Source organism: Protopterus annectens, chromosome 11.part0 (genome assembly GCF_019279795.1).
Source record: "Protopterus annectens isolate FY-2018-M chromosome 11.part0, PAN1.0, whole genome shotgun sequence".
In the NCBI taxonomy this organism is placed as follows: Eukaryota; Metazoa; Chordata; order Ceratodontiformes; family Protopteridae; genus Protopterus; species Protopterus annectens.
The window spans coordinates 549824538-549848457 of record NC_056745.1 but is presented as its reverse complement, the minus strand read 5'-3'; the positions used below and the strand labels follow the sequence as shown (position 1 = coordinate 549848457).

The window sequence follows — 23920 nt, the reverse complement described above, 5'->3', positions numbered from 1 at the left end:
GTGCACTATATAAACACACACTTAAGCACCCTTCTGCTTCCTTTTATTTTACGGTCATTGATAAAATTAAAGGTGATAGGTCCCTTAAAAGTGGTTGGCACTCATTTTTAAATTACAAAAAAAGAAAGTGGATAATTAAATTGGGTGGGCTTTTCAGCCCTAGTTTGAATGAACATCTGTAAATATGTCTTTAATATGAATCTATCAAGTAAATCATGACTTGATTGGTCTTCAATTAAGATGCTTTAAATACTGCTGCCCTGATGTTACTTTTTTCTTATTGATTTTGCTTGTGCACTGAAGAAGGCTAGTACAGCCGAAACTGGTTTGCTTTTCTTGAAGCACTTTTGTGCACTACTAGGGGTGGTTGACACCCTTAGTATCTTGAAAATGTTGATTTAACAAATAAATGCATATCTGGTAACTTCTATTTGGTGCTGGCCCTATATTTTTACATTTGCTTTGGAGTTTTGGGCTCTGGCACTTGCCGTACCTGCGAGAAGGTTTTTGATTGAGTGGTAAATCTCCAACCCCCAAATTCCGGTCTGAAATTCTTGTGACGCCATTTCCTGTAGAACCATTGGCCCCAATTTGTCATGCCTAGCAATAGAGCTCTCCTTAAATGAGCACTGCTTGTCCAAGTAGCCTGCTCATAGTGCATTGGCAGCACAGCTGTCAGTGATTTATCCCATGAATTTTTCACCCAAGTCAAGACCTCTTGCAGGCTGGGCTTCACAAAGTTTCCATGCTGATTTCTCTCCATTCTATTTTCAATGTAGTCATTGAGTTTCATGTGCAAATGGTCCCTGAATGGCTTGTTTATTGCAATATCAAGTGTCTGGAGATAGGCAAGGAATTTCTTCAAGGCTTTAGTGTGGTGAATGCTGGCTGATCCCAGACTAGCAGATCTCTTTCACCACCTCGCAAAACAAATGGCAGCATTACATCGACCCACTTCCTTATAACTGCTTGTGTGCACCAGGCTTTTTCGGTTTCAAGAATGTAAATGCCTGAAACACGTTCAATCTTATCTTTCTTGCCCTTATTAATGATTAGAGGTGGGGTTTTCTTTCCATCTAGATGAATTGCCAAAATACTGGTAACACATGCACTCTCGTAACCAGTGGAGGGAATGTAGATTGATGAGGCACCTCTCTGATCAATTGTTGTTTGAGATCCTTGGCCCATAAACACTGCACTTTCATCTATAGCAATCATGTTGGAGGGTTGGTATTTAGAAAAGTCGATGCCATCAACAAAGGACTTGAATGCAAGTGCACGTTTAATATCTTCAGTATCTTCCAGCTTGAACAGTGTTGTTGATCTTCTTAGAGACAGTTCATATCACTGAAGGAAGCCATCCAGCCAATGTTGTGATGCTTTGAATTCTTCTTGATATTTCTAACTGTGGTGCCATTGCAAGGGCAAATGTTTGAATATCAGTCCTGCGCACAACCAAAGCCTTTGCTCTCCTGTTAGCAATCCATTCACAGATGATGTAATCCAGCTGAGGAAATAATGGTTGCCGACCTGATCCACACTTGCACTTCTTAACATTTCCCTCGTCGGCCTGTTGACTGAGGTTATCTTATGCTGCACGCCATTTTTGGACTATTCAGAGATTAACTTCTTCTCTTTGCAGAAAGCTTTCAGATTCTTTCTCTGGGAGTCTTCCATGATTCCTTTCTTGTACTCGATGGAATAGCTCTTTCTTTTTGCACTCTTCTTGTCTGGGGTGGGGGGTTAACTGAAGACTTATGAGACTGGAGTGGCAACACAAAATGGCGACGTTTAAGAAGACACAACCACAATGTTCGTTATCAAGTGCGTTCACTTGGCGCATGCTGTCTGTACTTTGACCGATCAAAATAGACCTGCCAGTGTTTATGGGCCAAGGATCTCAACCGTCAAGTGTGAGTGATGATTAGGGTTACAGTAAGAATCATGGAGGACTCCCAGGGAAAGAATCTTATGACTTTCTGCAAAGAGAAGTTGGGTGTCAGAATGGTCTGAAAATGGCGAGCAGATTACGATAACCTCAGTCAACGGGTGTCAATAATATTATTTTATAATTCAACACGTCCATCGTGTATTGTTGATCTTAACTGGGGTTTATTTTTGGGGTAGGGCTTACATCATGACCACCCTGTAAAACCACGCTAGGCCTTATTCTATGGTTTTATTTTATTTTCATTTATTTTATTTTATTTTACATTTGTTGACCGGGCTAGTCTAACTGGAGATATTTCCATTTTCAGTAGAGGCCCGGGGAGAAAAGCTCCACAGAGAATACAATAAGGCAAACATACTAGTGTTTTAAAGAAAGTTTTAAGAGACAGAGACTAACAATTCAACAGTTACACATTATTACTAAGTGAGTTAATTACTGTCTCCCATAGTTACAGTCACAAAAAAAATACTTATATAAATATAAAATACTAAGTCTGATAAAGATAACTAAATGAAAGAAATACTACCACACACAGTTAAACTCAAAGACATCTTATAAAGTTAAAAAATACTTTGTAAGATAATGATAAGGTAGGAAGTAAGAGAAAAGAGAGCTAAGAATATGAGAAATTAGAAGAGGTAAGTTGTAGGAAGGATAGTTAGCAAGCAAAGAGAGCCAGTAAGACAGTCCGTAAGCAAAGAAGTAATAGGAAAACAAGTGGCAGAAGAAGAGGAAAGCCAGGTGGATGATAGAGTAAGTAAGAAGTAGGAGATAGTAATGAAGTAGAGTATAAGTAGTGGAAGGATTAATCAGGTTTACTACAGGTGCACAGCCAGTGATTTTGGAAGTGAAGTTTAATGTTTAGTTTGAAAAGAGGTAATGATGTAATCTTTGTTATGTTGCTAGGAAGTAGATTCCATTTTCTACCTACTGAATTGGTGAAAAGGGAGTCACCAGCAGTGTTATTTGATTTTATAGAATTAGCCAATAGTTTACTGGAGGAGCGGAGAGAGTTAAGATTATTATAGGGGATTATGAGTTGAGAGAGTATAGGGGTGTTCATTATGGGTTAGGTCTTATTTACAAAGAAATACGGTATATATGTCTATATTGTCCCCATACACACAGCCATTTTTGTACTAGTTTATTCTAATGTACGATAGTGGGTGGGGTGAAGCAATTGGTACACATTGCACGAATCAGCAGTAGGTAAGACATCACAGGGCATGAGTGCGTGCGCACGCACGCACACACACACACACACACACACACACACACACACACACACACACACACAAACACATATGTACATATACACACACACACACACACACACACACACACACACACACATACACACACACACACACGCACACTTCTGTAGACATGCACAGGTACAAGCCATAGTAATAGTCATTTTACAGTGGTTTCAGCAAACACAGTACATTGTGTGACATGACTATTTGCCACACCAGATCAGTGACTGTTGTGTAACAGTGATCAAACAACAGTAGGTATAAGTCATGAGGACAGGGTCTGTCACTTTTCACATTCCCATTTTGGGACATATTTTACAGAGGTATAAGGTTTTGCAAAATAACTGACTATACTTTTAGTCAGAATAAAAGCTTACTCATGTAAAATTTGAGTTGCTTCTGTTGTTTCCTGTAACAATAATATGATTCAAATACAAAATAATTGTTTTATGCAGATACTAAAGGAGGCTTTGGGATTTTTTTGGCCTACAATCTCAGGACATCTGCTGTTTTTTGTGAATTGTTGTAGGACCCACCTGCCCAAACAAGTACAGTCCTTTGTGAAAACTTGGGTAAGTAACCCTAATAGAGGAGGAACCCATACATCTCAGATGGCTAACATTTCACAGAACATCCACGTTTTTGTCTCATATTTTTGGCCTGTTCCTTGTAAAAGTTGTGGTTGTCTGACAAATCACTGAAGAATGCTGTTACTAGAAGTCAATAAATAATGACAGACATTGTGGCTTCAGACTTCATATGCTTTGGTAAATGTACACTAATGCAAAACCTGTTATTCTAACAACAAGTTTCTAAGAGCAATATTTAAAATTTATCACTGATTTTTGCCCTTTGTACCTGCTTTACTTTTGGCCTTATCCGGAATTCTTGTAAAAAAAGAAGTTGAGAGGTATGCCTGCCACTGTCCCCAATTTTGCAGCCAGTATGTCCATAATTTTACTAGTATTTTGGACACGTTTCTTTTTTTGTATCTCATAAAATTTTTGATTTTCTGGTAAGTTACATATTAAATGTTAGATATTAAAGTTTCATACTTCTTATTTTTCAGAAAATGCATGGTGATTCAAAATCTATTGTTCTGTTAACTTTTTAAGTAAATAGTAATATTTAAAATGGGCTCCTGGTTTTGTGTCTTTATTCACTCATTATTTTTAGCTTTGTACAGAAGTCTTGAGCAAAGAAGTTAAAAGTTATGGTATCTGGTATCTGTCAGTATTTATATAACTCCCTGGCTGAAAATGAAACCCATCCCTGAATATTGGGACATCTGTACCTTTTAAAACTAAAACGGATTGTTCTGGGCTGTCAGTCTCTAGCACTTAGCTCATGTTCATTCACAGATTCTTAGCTATATCCTAAACAGGGTTATAAATTAAGATAAGTCCAATAATCAAGGAATGAAATATATATATATATTTATATATTTATATAATATATATATATATTTCTTTACTGTTATCTGACTTACAGTTATTGCATTTATACTAAACAGGGTTATTGTGCACTCGTGTTTAGGATAAAGCAGATAATTAGAGAATGAAAAATATTTTCCCTATCAACCAAAAGCAGCTTTTTCTGAGGCCCCCATCCAGTCAGGATGGTGTTAGTGCAGGTTATGTCTGTGTGACATTACAGTGAGGGGAAAGTAACTCTGGGGTAAGGTTAACCATCCGTAGAATCAATCTGTCCATCCACAACCCTCCTTTCCCCATTATTCACATTGGGATGGGGTGTCACATTAACAGTGACCATTATCTAGAGCTGATGTCCACACTATGGCTAGTTAGCCCTTCCTTGAATGTTCTTTTATACCACACAAGGTTAACTATCTATCCATCCATCCATCCATCCATCCACATATGGTGGGGTGTCACATTAACAGAGACCATCAGCTAGCCCTGCCATAGTTGTTCTTTCATACTGTATAAGGTTAAATATATTGGAGGGAAATGTTTTATTTTACTTTTATAGCTTGGGCTACACATCAGCCACCAAATGACCCAAAACAAAGCATGTTTTTTAAAGCTACAACTAAATGTTTGAACAGTATCCTGTAGCAGAATTATTGACTTCAGCACATGTTGTGCTGTTTAAGTGGCAATTTTAAACAGTAAAATCAGCAAAATATATTGTTTTGCAATGAATTTACTCAAAATCAAATCAAAAAGCTTGCAGACTTTACAAAAATGCTAGTTTGACTTACCGTCTGTTTGCTTCTTTATTTTCAAAGTAACAGTTTCTCCAGCTATCTGTAAAAGATGGATGGCTTCGCTCAGAGGTTTACCTTTCAGGCTGTTGTTATTTATTGCTAATATTCTGTCTCCAACATGAACTGCACCAGTTCTAACAGAAAAACAGAAGAAAAACATAACTTGCATTTTTATATTCTAATGCATAGTTGTAATAACATTGTTAGCATCTCTCATCAATTTATAAAACCATCCCCACTGTGTCACAACTAACATCTTTTCAGTCCATTTGATATAACATTTAGAAATTAAGCAGATTATATAAGATATCTGTAAAATTATGGAATTCTAAATGTCTATTGTGCTCACTAGAATCTGATGTGTACGCAAATGCATACATGGCTAATTAAAGAACTTCAAATTAAGTTATCTTGGTTTAGAATCACACCAAGGAAAAGCATACCAATCCACTTCTGGTCATAAATGCATCATAGTCCTCTCCTTAAAAAATGATTGCCACTTTAATTGCTTGTCTGTTTGTTCCTTAAATGGGTGGGAGAACTGGTTTGTAGGCCCTTTTAACATAGAAACCAAGCATACTGGCAGATATGTGTAAGGTGATTAACTTCAATGTACATGAAGTAGAGCACTCACTGATTTCAGAGAGCAAACTAAAAAGCAAACGGAATTACAGAAACCTATTAATACAGACGATTCCCAACTGCATGGTGCAAGTTACAATATTTAAGACATAGAAAAGAAGTAACAAAGAAACCTAGTTTCTAGATATTCAGAACAGCTTGTATTCTGTCCAGTAGAGTAGGTCATACCTTTCAACTGTCCAGATTTTCCCAGACTGTACATATTTTTGCCTCATGTCTTTCTTTTCTTCATAAAATGTATATTTTTTGGGGTTTTGTGGCAAATCTGTGAGGACTGAATTCACTAAATAATGACAGGTATTTGAGTTTCAGACTTCACATCCTTCAGAAAATGTTTTATTCTAGCAACTTTCAAAGTCCATAAGAGTAATATATAACATTTGTTCCTATTTTTGGGCCTTTGTCCCCCATTACTTTTTGGCTTTGTCCAGATTTTTTGTGTTAAGAATTTGAGTGCTATGGAGTAGGTGCCTAACTAGGAAAGAGTACATGTAGGCCATGTTGCAGGTGAAATCCAAACCAACGAGGCACGCACGTAGGACTGATGGTGCTCGGTCCAAACCACGACAATACATCCAAAAAGAAGGGACCAGCACTCAATGGCAGCAGATAAAAGTAATTTTATTAGGATTGTATATACAATCCTAATAAAATTACTTTTATCTGCTGCCATTGAGTGCTGGTCCCTTCTTTTTGCATGTTGCAGGTGAACAAAACAGAAAGTGTTTGCACTGACAACAGTAACTCACTATCATTCAATATGGCTGATACCAACATATGTAGGTAGTACAAATATGCAGAGCTGTAACAAGTGGATTTGGCACTCATCTGGTGTCTCTTCCCACAGAACATTTAAAGAAAATGTTGTTATTAAATGATCACAGTTTCTTATGAAATAGTTACTATCAAAGCTAGTTAACTCAATAAATAAATAAAATAAAAAATAAATAGAACTTTGACAGGTCAGCTCTTTACCAGGTGATTTTTATACAATACAGTGAGAGCAAAAATGGAGAGGAAAGGGGTAAGTGGTGGTTATAAAAAAGTGGGATAACTGAAGAAGGAAGATGAAAACAATATAAAAGTAAGAGGAGGTGCATAATCACTTTTTTTTCTTAACTATTCATTTGCTAATCAGGAGAACAAACTGGTCTTTAAGATAAGATTTCATTTTAATATGTTTTTAGACAAAAATACAGTATTCTCTTTGCATAAGTTTAGAAATGCAGTCAAATTAAAGCAGGCCTTCATACTGTGCATAGTTTCAGTGAATGCACTTTCAATCAGTGAAAATAGCTTTCACTCAAAAATATTGATACAAACAGAATCTGCAATACATTGAGAACAAACAAATCTTACAAGGCTTGGGAACCAAGGTTAAAGAGGCATGTAAATTATTAAGAAATACTTTAGACATAGTCAGTTAAGTTAGTTTGTTTGGACTGATATGCAGAAAGTCACTGCAGTACAGACTCTTGAGTATGAGTGCAGAAGTCAGGTCAAATATCCAGCATTCCAGAATATTAATTATACTATTCAGGAGGAAAGGAATATGAAGAATATACAGACTATTTCAGTTCATCAGCACTGTTATTGGAGACAGTATTCAGATATTGTTGGCATCTACCACCACTGTACATTATAAACCATTCTTAACCAAACTATAGTGTTTGCAGACTTTATTCTGAAATGTACAAGAAGATTTGGCACATAAAGGAGAGACTGGCACCTGTTTAGCACAGTTCTGGGAAATTAACAAATAAAGACAGTCATTCCAGCCTCATTACAGTTTTTTCCAGTTATTTCCAACTCACACCTGAACTCTTACATAGTCCTCTAAGGATTCTTTTCAGTCATGAACCAAAATTTAGAATATTGTAAGCTAGTTTACAGATAAAAAATGTATTCATCATTACTATCAACCCACTTTTCCTGTGTTCTACATTGGGTCAGGGTACCATGTCAACTATCACCATCTCTCTCTCTATTCACTGCCTCTCTACTACCTTCTACGACAATTCTGCCTGACTGTAGCAAGTCTTCGCTCAAACAATCCATCCATCTCTTTGCTGGTGGCCCTTGTTTCCTCTTGCCTTCTTCCTTTTTTTCCCAAATCTTCTTTACCAGGTTGCCTTCTGCTTCCCTGCACAAAGGCCTGAATTAATGTAATCTATCCTCTTCCACCTTCTCTGCAACTGGAGCTACTTCCTCTCCTTCCCTGATGTCCTTATTCCTTCTTCTTTCTCACAGCGTATACCCTACCACCCTGACACTTCAATTCCCAAACATCTCCAAACCCAGATACGATAGCAGCCTATGCAGACTTCTTCATGGAGACTCTGTACAATCATGTTGATGCTTGCATAAAGGCTGATATGCCTGCTAAAAGTAAGGGCCTATATTATATGTTTGAAGTTTAAAAACTTTGAATGTTAAATAATCGAATTTAAATGTTCAAAGTTTCAAACATCGTACATATAATAAAAAAAAAAACAAAAACAAATGGAACTTACCTGACTAGAGTAGGCAGGGGGGCAAGCCCCCCTGCACCACCCACATGGGGGACTGCATCCCCCACAGCCCCCGCTCTTTAAATATACCAAGACCGCACTATAGTGCGGTAAAGGGAAGATTTCCCTTACTGCACTGTAGTGTGGTCTTGGAGTTGGTATACTTAAAGAGAGGGGGTGTGGAGGTGCAGGGGGGCTTGCTCCCCTGCCTACAGCTGTTAGTTTTGGGTTTATTTATTTTTACATTTGTTCGAAGTTTTATAACTTCAAACATTTAAATTCAATATTTTAATGTTCGAAGTTATAAAACTTTGAACATATGATATAGACCCAGAACTAATCCCAAAGCTAAACTCAAAAAACAAACCACTCTGGTGGAATCCAAAATTAAACAGGTTGCACAACAAAAGAAAAAAGTCATATTCAAAATTAGGAAGTATAACACCAAAAAGGATAACTTTCATCAAACTTAACAGACAACTAAGAGATCTAATAAAGTCTGACAAAGCAAATTTGGAGGCAAAGATAGTGTCCCAGGCCAAGGTCAACCATAAGGCCTTCATTAGCTGTCTGAAACCTCAAAGGCAACACAAAACAGTGTGCCAAACTGTTGGTAAATGGAGCCACTTTCATAAGACCAGGAGGTATAGCCAATCTTTTTGCTGACAAATTCAGCTCCAAATTTACCCTCCTTTCACCCTCAGATGCCCCCTAAGAAATACCATCTAACATAATCCCTCCAACTATGAGTAGGGAGCATGCACTCTCCAAGGCCAAGACTACAGCTTTGAAGGGCCCATATAATATCCCAGGATGCCTCCTAAATAGCCTGAAACATGCCCTATCAGGGCCAATGGTGACACTATTCATCCATAGCCTCCACACAGGCTTTGTGCAATGCAAATAGAAAACTGCAATGATCCCTCTGCACAAGAGTGGGCTATCAATGGTTCGTGACCCATTAGTCTGACTAGTCTAATATGCAAAGCCATGTAATGAAATTTCACAGAAATGATTAACAATGACATAGGAAACCTACAGATACTGGACCCAACTCAGTTTGTTTTTGTCCAAGACATTTCATGCCTTCCTAACATGGTGGACTTTTTTGAGAAGGTTACTAAGGCAATGGAAGAGGGAAAATGGTGCATACTGCCTACAGTGATGCACTGTAAACAAAGAGGAAGCTGTGGGGAATGGCATTTCTTGATGGGAGGCTACTTGTCTTGCCACATTATCTGCATACAGTAGCTTTGTTGATTTGTCCCATGCTGTGTTGAGATGCTGACATTCTTCAAATCTACCTATTTCCTCTTCTTCCTCTTGTACGAGAGCACTGAATGTTTCTCTAAATGCTTATGCTTTCACTCTTGTAAATGTCTAGGTCTTAAGCTTAGTCTCCATTCACCTTAGAAACTTCTCTGAGCACTACTTGCAGCTGATTGTGTCCACCAGTGGTTTATGCCATAGGCCGACTGTTTCACAGGGGATGACTTTGCAATCTCTGACTTCTCCTCTGCTCTTTCATTACAATTTGCATAAAATGAAACCTTGAAACACACACACACACACACACACACACACACACATATATATATATATATATATATATATATATATATACACACACACACACACACACACACACACACACACACACATATATATATATATATATATATATATATATATATAGGTCTACTATACATGATCAAAATTTCAGAAAGCCGAAATCCATAAGGTTGAAATCATATGTTCGACTTTTGAAATTTCGAACATGTAAAAAAAAAAAAAAACCTTACCTACATGTTGCTAGCGGGGGGGGGGGGGCAAGCCCTGCTGCACCCCTCACATCCCCTGCAATTTAAATACACCAACTCTGAGATCTCACTACAGTGTGGAAGATGGGAACCTTCCCATTCTGCAATATACAGAGATGCCCGTTCTGCAAGGTCGAAATTTCAAAAGTCGAACATATGGTCTCAGCCATATGGGTTTCGGCTTTCTGAAATTTCAATCATGTGTAGGGGACCCATATATATATATATATATATATATATATATATATATATATATATATATATATATAGCTTCAACCCCTACTCAATCTATTCAAACAGTGTTAACTTTCTGTACAGCAATGAGTCATAGTTATAACATATTAAATGCCACATATTCTCTAAATATCCCTTGCTGTTTCCTTGCGTTATGTTTTAAACTACCTCCCATCCAATGCCGTCTATGTTACACATCGTCCATTAGAGAAATTATGTATTTTTCTCTGAATGTTGAGTACTTTTCCACAACCCTGTTAATATTTTGTTGGCTACAAGTGTTAATAAACAGAACAAAGCTCATTCATGTTGAAGGATCCTCCATGGGCTCATGTCTTCCACTAAGAATTAAAATGATAGTAAGAGAGACTGAATGTTTATCACACAGATCTTGGAGATCCTGATTAAATTCTGTTAAAAATGAACAAGTGCAAAAGATGTTAACCAATCTGTCCAAATCTCAGACTGACACCTCCAACACACTGATGTTATTCATGGTATATTATAGCTAAGTTTGCAGATGTAATATAAACCAATTGCTTGATAAAATAGATGATACGCTTCAAATAAAGTACAAACAAAAGGGGAGGTCAAGGAATACCTTTGACAAGTACCCCTACTCAATGTAATCTCCAAGGAAAACTTAGCAAATTTCTTGATTCTACTGAATGCTCCCTTATAGACTTTGGAAAAAGGTCATTAAATTGAATTAGAAATCTGGTAATAGTCAGAATTTTTAAAAAGTGGTCCCAATGGTGCCTTCCAGATTCCTTTTTATATCTGATTTCACACCTAACAGAGAAAAAAACTGTTTCATAGAACCCTGCATCTACTAAAGAGTTTGAATGGCATTAACTAAGGTTGGTTTCCCCTTCACAAAGCCACATTGATCATAGTCTATTAAAGTTGGAACTGTCTCATGACATGTTTGCTAACAAAGCCACAGAAACTTTGTAATCTTGATTTAAACTGGATGATAATGGGATAACATCTGGCATAATGGTTAAGATCTTCGACACCCTTGAACAAGGTTCAATCCTGACCTCCAGTCAATGCCTGCTTGGAGTTTGCATGCTCTCCCTGTGTCTCTCTAGGGTTCATCCCACCTCTGAAAAAAATACATGCTGACTGTTTCCATCTCAAACTCATCAATGAATGGAGCTGTGGGCAACAGCACAAATTGTACATTGTGCTCTACAGGGGAAAGGGTAGTACAGACCAAACTATTTGGCATCTACTGTGGTGCACAGTATCCTCAAGATAGTAGAAAGCGGATCACAAACTGCATGTCATGGTAGGGCTAGCCACTTGACAATGTAAAATATGGCTCTAGGTGATTTGGTCATGTTGACTCATTTTGCCAAATGGGCATGGGTACTTGCCTATGATAAGTGGGTTGAGGACCCTGTATACTCCGACCTATGCTAAGGACCCATGCTAATAGTGGGAGGGGTGTATATGCCACTACTGGCCAGTGTGTACCTGCTACAAACCCCAGAAGCCTTGTGTCAATAAGCTACTGGTCAGCTGGTTTCCAGTTGCCTAATTTAGGTTACATGGGATAGCTCCATTGAGTAAAAGCTGGACATAAAACCAATCAACCTGCTAAATGTGAACTAAGAATTACTACACTCAATGTAGGTTCACTGACAGGATGGTGCTTGGAAGTAGATGACATGATGGTATGGAGGAGGGTGGGTATCCCATGTATTCAACAAGCAAGATGGAAGGGCAATGCAGCAAAGACACCTGGTTTGGGATCCACAGTCTACTGCTCAGAATGAGGCTAGAAATGGTGTGGGAATTATTGTGAGAGACAAGCTTCAGAAGGCAGCGAGAGATATCATCAGAATTAGTGACAGGCTCATGGCAATCAGACTCCAATGTAATTATATGGCATTATTCATAATCTTAGCCTATGCCCCACAGCAAGGTTGTGATAGTGAGGAAAACAGTGCATTCATACAGCAGTTGCAGCATGTACTAGAAAAAGCAGGACAACATGAAATGTTATGAAATAATGGGTGACCTGAATGCACATATTGGGACAGACAGAACAGGATACGAGGACTGTCTGGATCCACATGGGTGGACAACAGTAATAAATAAGGACAGGCCACTCTAGACTTCTGTCTAGCAAATGGCTTGATAGTAGCCAATTGTATTTCTAGTACAGAAGATAAAAGTGAACAGAAGAACGCTAAAATTGTGGCATCAGCTAAAGCACTAAACTGATGGATTAGTAATAATTCAGTTCATTTAATAGTAGCTAATAATATAAGAAGCAATGAAAAAACTCATGGATTCTCAATTAACAATGATTGCCAATCTACAATACATATTGTAGATGATACTTTACTTACTATAGAAGATTTAAATTATTCAATCAAAGAAATAGATGAAATTGAAAACTTTCAAGAAGTATCACTTCTGAAATGTAATAATAATAAAACTGAAATGTTAGTGTTAAATCAGTTACTAAATAGTAAGTTTAAAGATAAATATAAATATAATTGAGAAGAAAAAGAATTAAAATATTTAGGAATAAAAATCTATTAAGATGTGAATAAAATTATTAGTAATAATTCTGAAAAAATAATTATTATTAAAAATGGAATGGATTTTTTTCTACTTTTGAGGATAGATTAATACTTATTAAAAATTATTATATTACCCAAAATTTTATATATATATATATATATATATATATATATATATATATATATATATAAATATATATATTGCATTCAATAACATTAATACCTGACAAAAACTTTTAAGGAGAATAGAATGTTAACTTCATTCTTATGGGGTCCTAAAAAGTAAAGAATTGCTTATAGAAATCGTACAAGATTAACTGAGTATGGTTGTATTAGCTTCCCTGCTGTATAAATTTATTCTATTGCTGTCAATTTTAACTCTGTTATACTCCTGTTAGACTCAACTTATACTAGTCAATGAAAAAACTTTCAGGAGCAATTATACTAAATTCTTATAAGTGTGTCAGATATAATAAATTAGAAATATGTACCAATCCTTTCATCTAGTTAATAAAATTGACCTTAGAGGGAAATTCATTTCAGTCTTTATACTCTGCATATATGAAATCAATGCCTAAAACAGTTAAGAACTAAGTTTTTAAAACTCCATTAATATCAAATTGGATTTTTTTCTTTCCCAATATGTACACCTCAACATTTAAGGAAACTCAAAACAATGTTAAAATGAACTTACTAAAAAGGAATGGATTAGTATTAAGGTTTGATTGCTTTGATAAAGGAAAAGCTAAGTTAGGAGAATATTTAATGAAATATTATAAATTGGATGAATCTGTTAAACAGTTAATATTATCCATCAGTAAAAAATGAATATGTAGATAATATGATTGAAGGGGAACAGAACACTATTCCCTCATTAAATGAATATATCAATGCTATCATTGAAGGCAAATTGCCCTACAAAGGAAGCTTGTCCAAGTTAAATAAGTTAATTATAAATTAATAATAATAATTTTGTCACAAAATTCTGGAACTTATTAGATAGTAGTGTATTGAAAAAAAAAGAATTGATTTGTCACTGGAGGCACTGTGGAGATTCCAGGGAAGATGGTGACTAAAGAGAGAAGCTCGCACTGGCAATAATGTGTTTGGAAATGAAAAAGAACAGCAGAACAGCACATTTTCAGCTCAAAATGAAACAGTACATATGAAAGTGACTGTAAACAAACAGAGGAGAGTGTAGTGTACTGTTGTAAGGGTAGAGTGAGATACGAAAGTGGATGGCTCAAGGGATGAAGGTGAAGGGAGTGAGTGGGGTATGAGGATGATGGCTGGCAGAAGATAGAGAGGAGATGAGAAACAGTAACTTCCAGTATCAAACCAGTTGTGAGATATAATTAAAGCTTCATGAACTGAAAGAGCAGGGGAATGAAACAAATGAGTTTTAGTTAGATGGAAGGGAAACTGATGCGATAAGGGAATATAGGAGAAGCAAAGCGCACACAGAACAATCTCTGTCTGGAGGTATGAAAGTTTAAGAACAGAGACAGGTTAAATATGAAAAACATAATAAATAATCTGTGTTATTGTTGGGGTTAATTAGTACAGAGGAAGAGAAAGAGGAAATATAGAAGTGTTGGCTCTTAAAGTGTTGTAAGGACTTGATGGCACTTGGGGGCCTAAATGAAATAGAAATACAAAGTTACGAACTAGTAGTCTTAAAATTAAAGTGAAGAACAAGTGCGGAGGACAATATGGTAAATCAGGAAGACTAAAGCAATTTCAAAGAAACCTGACTCTATTACAGCAGATGTAAGGATCATGTAAGTAATTGTAAGTATATGAAAAAAGATACAGGGTGACTTGAGCAAAGAATACAAGAACAGGAACCAAAATTGAGAGTGACTGAGCAGGGAAGTGAAGAAACAAGGAATTTAACCCTAGGCTGGAGAAAGTATAAAAGCAGAGCTTGAAAAGATAACTTTAGAACTGTATGAGGGACAGAAGGAGTGTAGGGAGGAAATATTAGAAAATATGTAGAGGCCTGGGTCATGGTTCTGATGAAGGAGAGTGGAGGTCTGCACCCAGAATTTGGCACACAGGGTGGAAAGCCCAATAACAGCCATGGTGGTGTGTGCAGACATATCATTGTTAAGGTGCACTGCTACTAAACTAAAGAGTAGATTTTACAGCAAGCAGCATGGGAGAGGGGCCTGATGATTGAAAGTATTAGGAGTACTTTTCAGCTCTGGTGCATCAACACATAATGAAAATGAGGCCAGTATTAGAGCAACTAAAACAGGAGGGGTAGTCTGTAAGTTGGTATATTCTGGAATTATAAGACTTAAGTAGCAGGTGAGGGCTTCTGTGGTCACTCCAAAGAAGAATCTATCAGATTTTTAGACACAGTAAGAGGAAAAAATAATCAATGGGAACAGTGACCCTTAGTGGAGGAGGAAGAGGTGCACCACTGGAGGATAGGATGAAGTGAAGGAGGAGAAGTATGGAAGTATGCACTGTTACACCAACAAATGATGTGACTGGGTCAACAAAAGGGATAGATAATTTCATTTGAAATGAGTAGTGGAAGGGGAACTGGCAAACAAAGACCCTTGGAAGTAAGAGGAAGGGGTGACATGCTTCAGTCTCCAATGTGTGGTTTAAAAGGAACGAACAAGGTAGTTGTGAAGGCTGCCAGCCTATCTAAACAGAATTTTGGAAATAATTCTATGTCATTGTAAATATTAATGTAATCCACAGGCTTGTTTTTACAAATGTAAGAAAACTAAATGTAAGAAAACTGTGTTATATGCTGAACTTCAAAAATGAAACCACAGTGCACCCTGCTGGAAGAAAGCTGTTAAGGGGAGAATTACACCTGTGTTTGATCTCAAGCTCGGAGATAGGATGCCTGGGCTAGAAAATTCTTTCTATTGTTATTAAGACAGAGATAATTACTAGATTTTACATGTAAAAGTGTCTTTTACTTCTGTGGCTTCCTGGCCAGGTGCAGCTTACAAAGAAATGTAAATTTTGAGTTTCTTTTAGCCATGGAACTAAAAGAGAAGTGATAAAACTGATTTAATGTGAAATGAGTCAGCAGTACTGGGTATTATCAATTTAAGACTTGCTCAGAAGGAAAGATTGAGAATTTTGTATCTTGTCTTGGATCTAGTAAGAACATCCAGTCACCAGCACTTGGTTGCTCTGTATGTAAGTAGTATTTAGAACAGTGATTTATCTTAGAATTAGATAAGAATTTAGCCAGATTAGTCTAGGTGTTGTCTATATTTATGTTTGACTATCCTGCAATATTGTTCTAAAGTTCTTGTGATTTCTGAACTGTTGATTAGCACTGTGTTGAATTGATGAGCTTTGTCTTGTATTTTTATTATTTATTATTAAATATTTTTAAGCCTTTCAACTGTGATTGTTTTGTGTAGAGATAATTTAAGCTCTAGAGTACTTGCATAAATTTGGTGATACTGCCCAGGCCACTCCAATAGTCTTGCTGCTCAGTCACACTTACTATTTTGGATAACAGTAACATTATACAGTGAAATTGGTCACTCTTTGGGAAGGGCCTTATAGTAGCTGATATTAATGGTTGGTGGCAGTCAGTACTACCTTATAGTCTGGGCAGAAAGGGGGCATAGCTGGAGAACCTGTGTCAGCCTTCCCCAGGAGTGTCTGTATGTTTGTATATAAATCATATCTTTGTGTGTGTGTGTCAGCTTCTTGAGCAGGGGCAAGAAGCACTGGTTGGACAGAGAGGGTGCCGGGGTTTTAGCTTGACCACTAGGCTGAGATGTGGACCCTACAGCTGTGCCAGTGGAGCCTTACTGGGGATCTGGAGAGAAAGGGAGAAACCAGCCCCAGACTGACTGTGACCTCTGTGTGCTCTTAAGGGAAATTGTACTTTACTGTGTGTGTACTTGTTATCCCCTCCAATGTACATACCCCTCACTGGTGCTGGTGGTGAGGATTGAGGCTCCTTGATTACTGGGCCAGTTCACAGGCATCACATATTAACTGCTTTGCAGTGGTGGGATATCCACATCAAATATTGTTTGATAGTTGTGAGTTAGCCACATCACCTATTAATTGGCTTGTAGTGGTATGGATAGTGAATTCTGGTAGCTTGTGTACAGTGATCACTGAAGGTGTTTTTGTACTCTAAATCAGCCATGCAGTGAATTTTCAGAGTTCAGATCACAATTGTTTTATTTCTTTTGTAGCTTAGTTAGTCAGGGAGAGCAGGCAAGCATGTCAGCAGAGGAGTACTGTAAGCTGACAAGGAGCCAGTTGGCTGAGATGTGCCAGGCTAAAGGACTGATGCATGGAAACCTGACTAAAGCAGACATGATTGAAGCTTTGGTCACAGCTACATCAGAGAACAGCAGCCAAGAGGATAATCAGACTGGCCATGGAGATGTACAACACTCAGAGAATTGGCAGCTGAACCTTTCTGCAGAGGACTTAAAATCCATCTGGAGCTAAAGAGACTTGAGTTGGAGGCCAGGCATTTAGAAACAGAAGCAGCAGAGAGACTGAGACATCTACAAGCTGAGGAGAATGAGAAATTGCTATGCCTGGAAGCTGAGGAAAAGGAGAGGCAGAGGCAGAACGAAAAGGAGATGCTGACTCTTTACCAGAGTCAAGGAGGTAATGGGGAAGGGAGTAATTGGACCCCAGAAGCTGAAAAGGTCAGTAAATGTCTTCCACAGTTTACAGTGGGGGATAATTTTGACATATGTTTGAGAGGGTATGTAAACAGTATGATGTTGACCAAAGGCTCGGGGTATGGTTCCTGACCCCCTTACTCGATGGCAAAGCTGTAACTGTGCTGTCTAAATTATCTGATTGTGATTTTTTTGATTATACTGTTGTTAAGAATTGTTTGCTAGAATTTTTTTAAGCTACCACCTGAAGCTTATAGGAAAAGGTTTTGTGAATATAAATGCAAGGCAGATGAAAGTGTGTGTGAATATGTTGCTGAACTAAGCACTTATTTTCATAGATGGGTGAATGGATGTTGGGTCACCACTTCTGAAGGGCTGATAGACCTTCTGATGAGGGAACAAGCCATTAGCACTTTGCCTGAGGACATGAGGAACTGGTTAGCCAATAGACAATGTGCTACTTCAGATGAGTTGGAGAAGAAGGGAGACCTATAGCTAGCAAGCAGGCCATCCCTGGACAGGAAAGAGACACCCAGTACTGCTCATGGGTCTAAAGTAACCCATGGTGGTTAGCCCAGACAGCCCCAACAGAATCTGCCAGTAGCAGGGGAAGCCACTAGTCCAGGTACACATCCAGGACCTAGGGTTAAATGTTTTGAATGCAACCAGTGTGGCATATAGATGTCCATGGAGGCAAGGTGGAGAACAAAAGGTAGGAGAGCCAGTAAGTGGGAAAGACAAAATGCCAATAGTAGATTGTCTTGAGACAACAGGGGTGCCAAACTACCATCCTGCAGATATCCTGATAGGGAAGGATTTTGATGAGGCAGTACCATGTGTTAATGTAGTTACATGCAGTCAGGCTTGGAGACAAGCATGTGGGTCTGGTAGCCTTGGAAGACCCAGTCAGACCACACACTTGCAGCCAGGACTGGTGACGTGGTTACTTCAAGGATGGAACTACTCCATAGCAGTGAGACTGAAGTTGAGCCACAGCTGCTTGTGGGTACTGATGGTCCCTTGGACAGACTGACTACAAAGGTAGAGGAGAGTAGTAGTACCCAGGCTGACAGTGAGGCACCGCTGTCAGAGGATGCCAGACTTGCTGTGGAAGGGGAGCTGGGAAGGGTTACAAAGGCAGAGTTGAGACAGGCTCAGCTCACAAACTCTACATTACAGGGCCTGAGAGAGGTAGCTAGTGAGGCACCTGATTCTCAAGGGAAGGGGGATTCTGTATACTGGGAAAAAGGGTTACTGTATAGAGAGTGGACTCCTGAAGGAGGGCTAGAAAATAAGAGAATACATCAGTTGGTAGTGCCTAGAGCCTACTGTCTGGCACTTCTAGCCATAGCCCATGATATTCCCTTTGCAGGTCATATGGGCATGAAACATACAAAAGACATATTACACAGAACTTCAATTGGCTTGGAATTTCCAGAGATGTAACAGGGTACTGCAGGACCTGTGAACAGTGCCAAAAGGCGGGAGACAAAGTGAGAGCTTCTTTGATGCCTTTGTCTGTGATTGAGGAGCCATTTCAGAGGGTAGCTATACCCATATTGTGGGGCCTCTGAGTACCCCAAGTTCCACAGGGAAAAAGTATATCCTGATGGTAGTAGATCAAGCTCCAAGATACCCTGAGGCAATTGCTTTGTCTTCCATTAAGGCAGAAAAGGTGGCAAATGCTTTGTAAGAGGTTTTCAGCAGGGTAGGTTTCCCAAAAGAAATACTGACTGACAGAGGAGCCAATTTCATGTCAGATCTGCTGACTTGTCTGTGGAAGTACTGTGGGGTGAAATACCTGAAGACCACCCCCTACCATCCCCAGACTAATGGTCTTGTTGAGAGGTTAAACTCTACAATCAAGTCAATGCTATGGGCATTTGCAAACCAGTTTAAGAGGGAGTGGGACAAATATTTGCCACATCTGTTGTTTGCTTACAGAGAGGTTCCCCAGGAATCCACAGTTTTTTCACCTTTTGAGTTGTTGTAAGGGCATAGGGTGAGGGGGCCTCTAGATTTAATTCATGATGAGTGGGAAGGTCAGTATGAATCTCACAAGGAGTCTGTTGTGGCATATGTCCAAACTTCAGGACAAGGCTCAGGGAACTCATGGGCTCAGCCCAGAAAAACCTGCCAGAAGCCCAACAGCAGAAAAAGGTCTGGTATGACAGGAATGCTTGAGCTAGAGAGTACGCTGTAGGACAGCAGGTGATGGGTCTCATTCCTGTCAGACACAACAAGCTGTAAGCTGCCTGGGAGGGACCCTACAAGGTGGTAAGGAAGGTCAGTGATGTTAACTACATGGTGGACCTGCTAGGCAGGAGGCAAGAGCACAAATTGGACCATGTTAATATGATGAAACCTTACCATGATAGGGATGACCTTGTGCTGAGAATTTGCAGTGGATTGCAGGAGGAGACTGAGGGAGATCTGGCAACTGATCTCTTCAGTGGAGTTTGGACTGACACCTCAATGGAAGGGGTAACAGTGTCCCAGCAGCTATCTCCTACCCAGGTTCGAAAAATTTGAGCAGTGTTATAGGACTTTTGGGACATGTTCATTGGGAAACCAGGGTGCACCCACCTGGTGCAGCACCAGTTGGATATAGAACCTCAAAGGCCTATTAGGCAGGCCCCTTATAGGGTGCCTGAGAGAGTCAAACAGACTCTGAGGGAGGAGATACAGGAAATGTTGGAACTAGGGGTAATTCAAAAGTCCAACAGTCCCTGGGCCTCCCCAGTGCTGCTGGTGCCAAAGAAGGATGACAGCACCAGGTTCTGTGTGGACTGCAGGAAATTAAATAGTCACACAAAGTCAGATGCTTACTCCATGCCTAGGACAGATGAAGCTCTAGAGCAGCTGGGTGAGGCTAGGTATCTTACCACTATTGATTTTATCAAGGGTTACTGGCAGGCACCTTTGACTCCCAGTGCTAGACAGAAGTCAGCCTTTGTGACTCCTTTTGGCTTGTATAAGTTCACAAAGATTCCATTTGGGATGGAAAATGTCCCAGCAACTTTGCAGAGGCTGGTAGATCATATCCTAGCAGGACATGAGGGTTTACCCTTGCTTGCCTAGATGATATTGCCATCTACAGCCATTCCTGGCAACAGCACCTCCAGCATGTCAGGGAGGTGCTGGGCAGACTACAGAGGGCAGGGATGACCATTATGCTGAGCAAATATCAGGTGGGTATGGTAGAGGTCTCCTACCTGGGACATAGAGTGGGGAGTGGTAAGATCAGGCAGGAACCTGCCCAAGTGGAAGCCATTCAGGCATGGCCTGCACCTGTTACCAAAAGGCAGGTAAGGGCATTCTTAGGGCAGCAAGGTACTACAGAAAGTTTGTCCCCAGTTACAGTACCACAGCTGTTCCCCTCACAGACCTAAGAAGGAAAAACAGGATAGATAAGGTAGTGTGGACCACAGCATGTGAGCAGGCACTCCAGAAGCTTAAAGAAGCTTTGGGAGGACCCCCTGTGTTAGCCAGTCCAGATTACAGCAAATTATTTGTTGTGTAGGTCGATGCTTCAAACCATGGGGTGGGGGCTGTACTTAGCTAGATTTCTTCAGAGGGAGAAGAGCACCCAGAGGTTTACCTCAGTCTTAGGCTCCAACCCAGGGAGGAATACTATGCAGCTGTGGAAAAGGAATGTCTAGCCATATGTGGGCACTGCAGAATCCTCAGCCTTATCTGTATGGAAGGAAATTCACTTCCCCTAACATGGTTAAATCGAGCCGGCCAGAAGAATGCCAAGTTACTAAGGTGAAGCCTAGGGTTGCAAGCATATATGTCAGTGCAGCACTGTAGTAGGCATGCAATGGCAATGCAGATGGGCTCTCAAGCCAGGGAATGGGGTAAGGTATACTCAGATAGACCTAACCCTCTCAAGCAACGTTTCTCAAGGGTCACTTGAAAAACTAGCTTGAGTTCTCTGGGGTGGGGGATTGTGAAGGCTACCAGCTTTGTAAATATTAATGTAATCCACATTGTTTTTACAAATGTAAGAAAACTAAATGTAAGAAAACTGTGTTATACGCTGAACTTCAAAAATGTAACCACAGTGAACCCTGCTGGAAGAAAGCTGTTAAGTAAAGAATTACAACTTTATTTGATCTCAAGCTCAGAGACAGGATGCCTGGGCTAGAAAATTCTTTCTATTGTAATTAAGACAGAGATAATTACTAGATTTTACATGTAAAGGTGTCTTTTTTGTTGTGGCTTCCTGGCCAGGTGGAGCTTACAAAGAAATGTAAATTTTGAGTTTCTGTTAATCTGAGAACTAAAGGAGAAGTGATAAAAATGATATAATGTGAAATGAGTCAGCAGTACTGGATATTATCAATTTAAGACTTGCTCAGAAGGAAAGATTGAGCATTTTGTATCTTGTCTTGGATCTTGTAAGAACATCCATTCACCAGCACTTGGTTGCTCTTTATGTAAGTAGTATTTAGAACAGTGATTTCTCTTAGAGTTAGTTAGGAATTTACCCAGATTAGTGTTGGTGTTTTCTATATTTATGTTAGACTATCCTACAATATTGTTTTAAAGTTCCTGTGATTTCTTAACTCTTGATTAGCACTGTGTTAAATTGATGACATTTGTCTTGTGTTTTTATTATTATAAAACATTTTAAACATTTCAACTGTGGCTGTTTTGTGTAAAGATAATTTAAGCTCTAGAGTACTTGTGTGTATTTGGTGATACTGTCCAAGCCACTCCATTAGCCTTGAAAGTCTTGGTCACACTTACCATTTGGATAATAGTAACATTACACAGTAAGATTGGGCACCCTTTGGTAAGGGCTGATAAGTAAGGGTGGCTGGTGGCAGCTGTACTACCTTATAGTCTGGGCAGAAGGGGGCATAGCTAGTAAACCTGTGCCAGCCTTTTTCAGGTGTGTGTGTGTGTGTGTATGTGTGTGTGTGTGTGTGTGTGTGTGTGTGTGTGTGAGTGTGTGCGTATGTGTATATGTGTGTGTGTGTGTGTGTGTGTGTGTGTGTGTGTGTGTGTGTGTGTGTGTGTGTGTGTGTGTGTGTGTGTGTTTGTATATCAATCAAATCTCAAAATGTGTGTGTCTCAGCTACTTGGGCAGGGACATGAAACACTGGTTGGACAGAGAGGGTGCTGCAGGTTTTGGCTTGTCCACTCAGCTGAGATCTCAACCCTACAGCTGTGCCAGTGTGGAGTCTTACTGCTGATCTGGAGAAAGAGAGAAACCAGAACCAGACTGACTAAGATCTCTGTGTACTCTTAAGGGAAATTGTATTTTATTGTGTGCGTACTTGTTATCCCCCCAATGTGCATGCCCCTCACTGGTGCTTGTGGTGAGGATTAATGCTCCTTGATTACGGGGCCACTGCAGGAGGTGCAGACATTTCTAAAGAAATGCAGATTATGGAGATGGCAAGGACTACCAGATGGTTTATAAAAATTGTGCCAGGCTCTGATCCTGCAAGGTGAGCTAGTCATGGAGTAGAATCCTGAAAGTGAGGGACTTTATGCAAAGGGAGACAGGACAAATTGTGCTTCATTATGTGCCTGTTTTGTTCTTTTAAATGTTCTCCAGGTAGAAAGAAGATCATGGCTTGGAGAAGAAAGTAAGGTGATGAAAAGGGAAGATGGAGGTGAACAGTGAAGCTTGATAGACAACAGAGAGAGAGAGAGAGAGAGAGAGAGAGAGAGAAGAAAAGTGAGAGGTAAGAAGAAGTGATTACTGCAGTTACTAAGGCTCTTGGAATGAGGGAAGTTTTTTGAGTTATGTAAGAGGAAAAAGGGTACAATATCCTGCAACATTAGTCAATTGGGTGACAGAAGGCTGTTCCCATATTAACAAATGCTATGAGCACTTTTGTAGACAAGCAATTTTCTGTAAATGAAAATCCTATGACAGCAAACAGGAGAGTGGAGTAGGGCATGGTGTGTGCAATTGATGGACATATGCAATGTTGAATTAATTTAAGTTTTCTAATTATGATTCAAAAAAGTATGCTATAGATTCCAGAAGATTAAGCAGTGGACTTGTTCATAATTCCTTGGTTAAACATAATTTTAGGTTTAGACTGGAAAAAACTCTAAACCAAGTCTTGTATTG

At 39.1% G+C, this 23920-nt stretch overlaps 1 protein-coding gene across 1 annotated transcript in view; it reads right to left on the bottom strand.

Moving 5' to 3' along the window:
• GRIP1 (glutamate receptor interacting protein 1) overlaps positions 1 to 23920 on the bottom strand; it is a 2220015-nt gene that overhangs the window by 384486 nt on the left and 1811609 nt on the right. Inside the window, exon 17 of the mRNA XM_044088060.1 lies at positions 5432 to 5571. Within this exon, the coding sequence (XP_043943995.1) occupies positions 5432 to 5571 (140 nt within the window). The remainder of the gene's footprint in view (positions 1 to 5431; positions 5572 to 23920) is intronic.